General features: G+C 60.2%; 1 protein-coding gene across 1 annotated transcript in view; it reads right to left on the bottom strand.

Moving 5' to 3' along the window:
* Positions 1 to 2,901: 2,901 nt before the first annotated feature.
* MXD4 (MAX dimerization protein 4) overlaps positions 2,902 to 8,341 on the bottom strand; it is a 14,734-nt gene continuing 9,294 nt past the window's right edge. The window contains exons 4-6 of the mRNA XM_040625248.1: positions 7,712 to 7,826; positions 6,597 to 6,759; positions 2,902 to 6,283 (exon numbers count right to left, since the gene is read on the bottom strand). Coding sequence (XP_040481182.1) covers positions 6,126 to 6,283; positions 6,597 to 6,759; positions 7,712 to 7,826 — 436 coding nt within the window. The 3' untranslated portion in view covers positions 2,902 to 6,125. The remainder of the gene's footprint in view (positions 6,284 to 6,596; positions 6,760 to 7,711; positions 7,827 to 8,341) is intronic.

Raw genomic sequence — 8,341 nt, 5'->3', positions numbered from 1 at the left:
GAATGACACGAGATGAGGGGGTGGGAATGTGGGGTAGGGTAGGGGGAGGGTTTGGGTTTGTTTTGTTTTCAGATGAGAGGAACTTGGGGATGTTTATAGACTGTGAAGAGGAACTCGGAAAAGAGGAGAAGAAAGAAAAGGGGCTGCTTTTTGGAAAGATCCTCCGTGGGACTGGAGGGTAAGGGACAGGAGGATGAAGGCATAGGGAGCTATTCTAGAATCCCACATTTCATTGCGACCCCTGGGTCATTTCCTGAGCCCACAAATTCTCCGTATGATTTTGAATTGCTGACCATGGTTATTTGTTTGAAAGATATTTATGGGGCCAAAGAAAGAGGCCATAAAAACGTAAAGTAGGAATCACAATGTTATTAGCTCCCAGAGTACAAACAACACACAACAGGTTTAATCATGCAGCCCCCAGAAGCTGTCTCCGAAAACTCGATTTATTAGGGCATTCCTGCGCTTCAGGTTGCGTTTGGGATTTAAAAGGCAAACAGGCTACACTCATTTCCAAGACAAGGTTTCTTTCCTCCAATCAAAATCATTCGGGGTCTTAGGGGGTCCTTACAGGGTCAAAAGATGAAGGGAGCCCACAGGTGAGGCTTCGGCAAGGAAGCCCGTGAGGAGGCCATGCGCTCAGCCTCCTTGCACAGCTGCAAGCCGCAAGCGGGCTCGCTGATTGCGTTTTCTCTTCTCCTTCCTGTAGGAATCTTTTTTTCTCCTGCTGATACTAGAAGTATTTTAGGTTCTGGACAATATGTTTTTAGATATGTCTAACTGGAAGTCTGATGTTAAAGATAATTTATTCCTAAATTCAGTTTTCGGTACTGGCAGAACTCCATTCTTCAAGCAATGAGAGGAGTAGGGGGCTTTTCCAGGCAGAGGAGTGACATTCTCAGTGACAAAAGTGACAAAGAGGTGGCCACAGACTGATGCAGGGAGGAGCAAGCTGGCTCCTAGAGGGGCAGAGAGCTGCCTTAAGGGCAGAACCCTGAGCCAGGAGGAGCCAGGAGGGCCAGAGACCAGAGACAGGGTGACTCTCAACTTCCAGCTGAGCAAGGACGTGACACTTCTATTTCTTACTATTACTCCTGCCTAGTCAGAAGAAAGCAGAGGGTATTGAGGAAGAAGTTGGGAAGAAAGTGACTCTGTCGTCCATCACGTTGATATTCATGTAACAGAAGTAAAAACTCAGGAGCAGGTTGGGGTCAGCAAGATAGTTTGATTGGGGATGGGAAGAGTTTGGGGTAAGAGCGCTCAGAGGAAGAGGGCAGCGAGGACCTGGTAGGGGGGCTCAGGGTCTCGTGAAGGGCCTGAAGACAGGCGGAGGAGGTAGTTGAGAGCCACTTTGAACTAAACGGGCAAGAGGGATAATCCCGTTTACATTCTGGAAAGATCTTCATGCAGCTAGCATGCACTGGGGGCCTGGCCCAGCTAGGGACTGGGAATGGAGGAAAGGAAACGGCATGAAGAGTGCCTTCCCTCCCAGTTTTGGGGGCCATAATCCTGACAGAGTGTAATGGGAAGGGGCATAGGAGCAGGTCACAGAGCTGAGCTTGGAGGTGGAGGGCTGGCGAGGGAAGCAACGGTGAGAGTAGAAAGCAAGCACTGAAGGTCCAGGAGCAGATGGGAAGAAAGCAGGCAACTGGGATTCATTCTGAAGGCCGTGGGGTGGGGGTGGGGGTGGGGGAGCAAAAAGACCACCTGAGGTCCTTCTGCCTGCCAAGAAGAGCTTGGGCAGGAGGGCTGACCTGGAGGCAGGTGTCCCCCTTGAGGGGTGCTGCCTGTAATCCAGGCTGAATATGGAGATGTAATCTGGTGGCGGGAGGGTTTTCCCTGAGGACCGGAGTCTGGTTCCAGGCCCTCCAGGTTCAGTGGGTGACTTGGTGACCTTCTCTGAGCCTCCATTTTCTGTCTCTGAGCTGGGCCCAGCATGAGGACAGCAGGCTGTAACTTCACAGAGTGCTTAGCACAGTTGCTGGAGGCCTTGTGAGGTCCGTGAAAGGTGGTGGTGAATTGAAGTCCTAGCAATATTTGGAATTCAAAAGCTGTTCCTTTACAGTCACACCCCAAGCCCCAGCTGCATTCCCAGTAGGAATTCCCTTATTTTCCAGACATGCTCCCAGGTTCAAGAGGAGAGTGCTACTGCCTGCTGGGAGAAGGAGGAGGGACCCAGATTCCTCCCAGAGCCCCCTGCAGGTCCTCTCCCAGACACCCCAGAACTTGCTGGAGGGATTCACTGAGCCATCTCCAGTGTGCCATGGTGCCCCGTCGGCCGAGGTGGCGGGGGGGGCAGGAGAGTCCTGTTCTGGCTACCCACCTCCCCATTACCCGAGCATTTTGTCCCCTAGTTGCCTTGCCCTGGGGCCACACCATTTCACATCCCCACCCTGCACAGCAGCAGACAGAGGCCATGCCCGGGACATTCTGGGGATGCTGAGGACAGGTCCAAGGAAGGTTCTCAAGGTGCATCCCTGACAGTCAACAGCAGCTGTGTGGAAAGGGCACCTGGCTGAGAACACTTGCTTTCCACCCTAAGGCCAACCACCCCAAGGGCCAAGCTGTCCTTATGAGATGGTGCCCCAGCCCCAGGGCCAGGAGCAAGGTCAGAATGTAGGCAGCAAAAGCACCTGGTTGGCAGATGGCGGGGGTGGGGTGGGGTTCCACCTTCATTCAACTCCAGGTGTGGCCCTCCAGGGAGGCAGGTGTGACGGTGGCATCTCCGTGGTAGCCGTCTGGCAGTGGGGAAGGACCACGGTCTGTTGGGCCTCCCTGAAAGCAGAAGCTGTGGGCAGGGCGGTGAAGGCGGCCAAAGTCACCAGTGAGCTCAGGCTCCCTATGGAGGCTGAGGGGAGGGGAGCCAAATATGGTGACGGAAAGAACTGGAAGCCAGAGGGGTGAGGTATAAAAATCTGTATTTATATTACAAAGACAGAATGGTACAGCACAGTCCCTCCCGGTGAACAGGCAGGTGGGTGGCCCAATTCTCTCCAGCAAGGATCTTGTGACGCGCTGACCTGGCCAGCACCAGGCCCCCTGGGCAGCCCCAGACTCTGGCACAGAAACCCCAGACTCTGGCACAGAAACTGCCCTATATGTGGCCTGGGGTTAGAGTTCTGTGTACATGGCCATGGGGAGGGGGCCCCAGGTTACCTGGCCCAGAGAGAGGCAGGGGGTGGGAGAGTGGGGGAAGCCTGCTCACTCAGCAGATGGGGATTGTCTGGGGCAGACAGGAGGGCTGTGGTTGGGCGCACAGCTCCATCGGCCCAGGAGAGCGGGCTCGGGCAGTGGGCCTCCAAGACCCAAACTACAAAGGTGGGCCCAGAGCTCCAAGGAGGAGGAGCCTTCTTGCAGTCTCCCCAGCCAGCTGGGTCTGCACTGGGGCAGTGGTGGCCTGGTGTATGGGGTCACCTCCCAGTGAGGGTGGGGACCTGAACCTGAGCCTGGGGTTCCAGGATCCTGGCCACCGAGGGCCACGGTGGCCCACGTAGGTGTGGAAGGGCGTATGGATAGAGGTCACAGATACCCTTGTAACCCTGTTCTGGTCCCATCTGCTTTCTATAGACTCAACGATGCTCAGTTATCCAAAGTGGCCTCAGCCGGGCCCCCGCTGGGTCTCTGTGCCTACCAGCAACAGCTAACCTGTGCAAAAGGCAGGGAGCTAGTTGGGGGGGAGAATGGATGTGTGAATAACTCCTAGCACCAGACCCTGGCCCTGAGGACCACCCCCTCATCTGTCTGCTGGTGGCGGGAAGGGCCTCTGGGACCACAGTGCCCCTAGGTGGCCAGTGAGGTCAACTCCCCAGCCCACATGGGAACCATGGCCTGAAAAGCCACGGGTTGAGCTGCCAGGAAGGTCAGCTGATGGCCACAGTTGGTCACCCAGGGAGCGCTCTGCTGGCTGGGGTAGGAGCAGAGCCCCCAGCTACTGGGGGAGCTGGTGCTTTAACTGAGAGTGCAGACCACCCCAGGGGCCTGGACTTATGTCTGCTGCAATGGGATCTTCAACTCGGGCACTCCCACCCTGCTCAGAGCGGGCTGGGTGCCCACAAGCAGCACTCCGTGGCACGCTCAGGCAGAGAGGAGAAGCCGCTCTGGGCACGCCAGACCCCCAGTGAGGCTGGAAGGAGAAGCTGACAGAAGAGTTTTCCTTGCAACCACCAGCAAGAGGTTTGGACAATGTCCCCAGTTCACGAACTGCCTCCCACAAGCCTGCTCTCCACTTGTCATCCTGAGCCCCCACAGGGCAGGTTCTGTGCCAAAGCCATTTCCAGGGACCCCTTTCTACCTCAGTAGGCCACCCACCCTGGGGTGTCCATCGCTGTGACCAGAAATAAACACAAATTTCCCCCCACAATCTGGAAATTGGTTACAAGCACCAGAGAGGGAAGCAGACACTGCCGTGGGCCAGCCCCACAGCACGCCACCCAAATATTGCTGTGTGGACAAGGCCTTCAGGAACAGAAGGCCAGAAGAAGCCTCCTAATGCCCAAGCCCGGCTACCCAGGGGGAAGGGCTGTCTTCATCAGCTGCCAATGTCTGAAATCTGGAGCTCTCGCCCCAGGCTGGGGGAGCAGGGCAGGGTCAAGCTGGGTACAAGTGAGAACCTATTTCTCCGGTGAGCAGGCCCCTGACCAGGAGGCCAGGCTGCCCAGCGGGGCCCGACTGACAGCTGGGAGGGCGAGATGGGGGGGGTGCTGGGTCACTGAGGGGCGAGGTGACAGAGAGCTGCCCGCACAACCCCTGACTGGCCCAGCAGTCTCTCACTCCCAGAAAGCTGTGGCTGCTGGGAAGGGCAGCCGCGCGGTGAGGAAGCTGGGAGGGCACCTGCGGGGCAGGCCGGGGGTGCCCCTTGAGCCACAAGGGAGATGCTGGTGGTGGTGGGTGGGGCAGGGCCAGACACGGGACACAAGGCACACTTGGACAACGGTGACAGACAAGACGAGTCCCTGAGACGCTGGGTCGCTCCCACCCCTCAGCAAACAAGGACACAACAATGGCTAGGAAAATAGAGTACAAAAATCTCGTACAGGAAATTGAGGCAGCACACGCTGATGTCACTTAGCAGGGAGTCCTTAGAGCTTTTTTCTCTTTTAAAAATGTTTCTTATTTTGGGGGAAAAACCTCTCTCCCGGGAGCCCTGTTCTGGGCTGCTGGGCAGTGCAGCAAATTTTTTTTTTTTTTTTGCCTTTTTTCTTTAAAGGTAGACGAGAAAGCCTCCTGAGGACTCCATGGCTTCAAGCTACCGCCCCCAGTGCACCTCAGCCCCGGCTGGGAGGCAGAGCCGCCTGCCCTGTGCAGACTGGGCAGGTGAGCCGGGGTGGGAGGAGGAGCCAGGCAGAGGCCAGGGGCCAGCATGTGCCCAGATGACCCTTGAAGGCCTACCTCCCCAAGACGTGTACCCTCTGGGTCCAGTGACCACGTGTGTCTGCGTGTGTGCACGTGTGTGCGTGTGGGCATGTGTGCCTAGGCGTGTGCGTGTGTACATCTGCGGGACCTAACAGAGCAGAAGCTGCCCAGCTTGGGATGGGGTGGCCTGGCCTGCCCCCAGGAGCCCAGCCCTAGATCCCAACACCTGTGGGGTACAAAGGCCCCTCTCCACCCACTTGCCCCAGGGTGCTCACCCGAGTCCCGCCCTTCATGGGTCCCTCTGTCCAGGCTTCAGGAGCCTACGTGGACTGACAGACAGATGGACAGATGGACGGAGAGCCACGCCTTCCTTCCTTCCTCGGTCCTCTCCTTCCTCCTGGGATCCAGGGTTGGGGTCTGAGCTCCCCGCAGTGGTCATTAAGCCCCTCACACGGTGCCCGCCGAGATTTGCAGCAATGATATTTAATACTTCTGGAATGATTAGGAATCTGAGAACAGACCGTGGGCGGCTACGCTGGGCTCCGGGATGTGGGAGCTGGGCCCCGTCTCCCTGCAGGGGTCCCTGCCCAGCTGGGAGGGGTGGGCGGCGCGGCGGGCCCTGACCAGCAGGCGGGCGGAGGCGGGCACCCCGGGCGGCAGCTGGAGCTTCCAGAATGGCACAGCAGCGGGCCCGCGGAGAGGCTTTCGAGGACCAGAGGGCTGGCACGCTTGGCCGGGTAGGCAGGCGGGCCAAGGAGCAGAGGGCCCTGGGCCTACGAGAGGCTGAGGCGGCCAGGCCGCCGGCAGGGGGGCCCGTAGCCCCCGTCGCCGCAGCCACCGCTCTGCAGGCTGTAGTGCTCGTCCACGTCACTGCCGCTGCCAACACTGTCCAGCTCACCAGGGCCAAACTCCATGCCCTCTACGTCCACTTCTGGGGAGAACGGAGGGGGCAGGGTCAGAACCTGAGGTGCCCCTCACGGAGGAAGCAGAGGCTCCGGGAGTGGGGGTGTGGGGGAAGCACGGGGCTCCTGGCCTGCCGCTTGGTGAGGAGCACAGAGCCTGGAGCACAGGCCAGCTGCCCTCTGGGCCTCACCGCCCTTGTCCCAGCACATCAGCCACACACTCCCAGGGCTCGCCTGGGTATCTGCTGTCCTCCCTCCCCTCCCCCAGGCCACCTCCCAGCCAACCGCACCCTCCCAGCTTCCCCCCGCCCCCGCCCCAGGAGGCTGCTCCCACGTCCCCACCTTGCTCTGAGTCGTCAGTGGAGACGGCGGAGCCCGTGCTGTCCGTGCGTACACGCTCCAGACTCTGCATGGACAGTTGCTCCAGGCGCCGTTTCAGGAAGCGGTGCTCCCGCTGCAGCTGCTCCTTGATGCTCAGTGCCCGGCGGTCCTGCTCCTCCAGTTTCTGGGGGCAGGGGCAGCTGTGAGCAGTGGGAGGGGGGCCGTCCCCCATACCCGGACCAGGAAGTGGGGCACAGAGGCCTGGGCAGGGCAGGTTCCCAACCCCCACCCCCTGGCCCACCGGCCCCGTGGGCCTGAGGAGCCCCCTCCTCACCCTGCCAGGTGGTTACCTGACGTGCCACCTCCCAGGCCTGGGTCTGAGTCTGCTGACCAGCTCCAGGAGACCCACGGCCACAAGCTTACTTGGCCAAGCCAAGTCATGTGTGGGCCTCCTGGAGAACAGCCTGCCCTCAGTGGTCTTGCCCCCACAGCCCCCCATACTCCTGACACCCCCTCACCCCCTGCCTGTCCCTGAGGCAGCACTCTGCTCTGAGAAGCTGCCTGCTCTGTGCCTCTCTCCACACTGCAGCCACCCTGCCTGGAAGTGCCCCTGCCTGTGCTAGCTCGGAGGCTTTGAGGGGTCCTTCGAGGGGACCGAGACCCATGCTGGTCGGCTCAAGGGTCTGAGATCCCCCCAAACCAGCAGGTCGGGCTCGAGGCCTTGGGGGGATGCCCCAGACAATGGCCCACTCCATCTACCCCCTCTGCCAGCCCCAGGAGACCAACCCCACCCTCTACCCTCTTCCCAACACCCCTAGGCCTGCTTCCCATCCTGCCCTTCCTGGCCCCACCTCTCCTTCACAGCCCAGGGCTATAGGGGCCACCTGTAACCCACCTTCACCTCCACCAGCCCGGAACGGCTACCTCCTACCCCCTGCCCCCCTCGAGAAAACCCAGCATGGGCCCGTGACCCCCTCCACCCTCAGCACCCTCACCTGCCACCAGAGACCCCAGCGGACACCTGCTAGGTGGCTGCCCTCAGGCCCCCCGGCCACTCCCCCAGAGTGTGCGTGACAGGCCGGGGTCAGCGTGGGCAGCGGGTCAGACCAGCGGCCGTGGTGGGCCGTCCTGCTCACCTTGATGTGTGTCTTGGCACGCTTCAGGAGGCTCAGCGTGGTGTGGCGGGTACTGTCAGGGCCCAGGGGCACCAGCTGCTTGAGCTGCTCCAGATAGAGCCTGAGCTTGGCTCGTCTGAAAAGAGGAGACACAGAACCGTCAGGCCGGGGGGGCATAGCCGTGGGGACCACAGCAGTGGCAGCAAACAGGCCTGAGAGGTCTGGGGGCAAGAGAGGGGGCCAGCCGGACTCCTGCATGGACCTGCTGAGGGTCCCTCTCCAGGGCTCCCCTCCCGGCCTGGCTGATAGCTTCCCCCGAGCAGCCTGGTCCCCCCTTTGGATTCCGCGACAGAGCGGAGAGCCTGTGGCCGGGTCCCGGGTAGCCAGCCGACCCAGCACAGCCCTCGCAGCACGGCCTCAGAGCCCTAGCTCACCCTACTGTCACCACCCTCCATGGTGGATCCAGGAGGCCAGGGGACAACCTGGCGCGGCGAGGGTAGGGCCCTGCTCAGGCTGCTCCCGGAGGTCCAGGGGGCCCTAGGCAAGACTGGCATTCCATTTGCCAAGTTCAGGGTGGTCTCTGGTCATGTCACCACAGAAACACAAGTCTACTAGGGTCAGGGAGGGCCACGGAGCAGCCCCCCCCCCCCC

The sequence above is a fragment of the Ursus maritimus genome, unplaced genomic scaffold (assembly GCF_017311325.1).
Source record: "Ursus maritimus isolate PB19 unplaced genomic scaffold, ASM1731132v1 scaffold_8, whole genome shotgun sequence".
In the NCBI taxonomy this organism is placed as follows: Eukaryota; Metazoa; Chordata; class Mammalia; order Carnivora; family Ursidae; genus Ursus; species Ursus maritimus.
The sequence above is the reverse complement of the archived record's forward strand: the minus strand, read 5'-3'. Positions and strand labels throughout refer to the sequence as shown.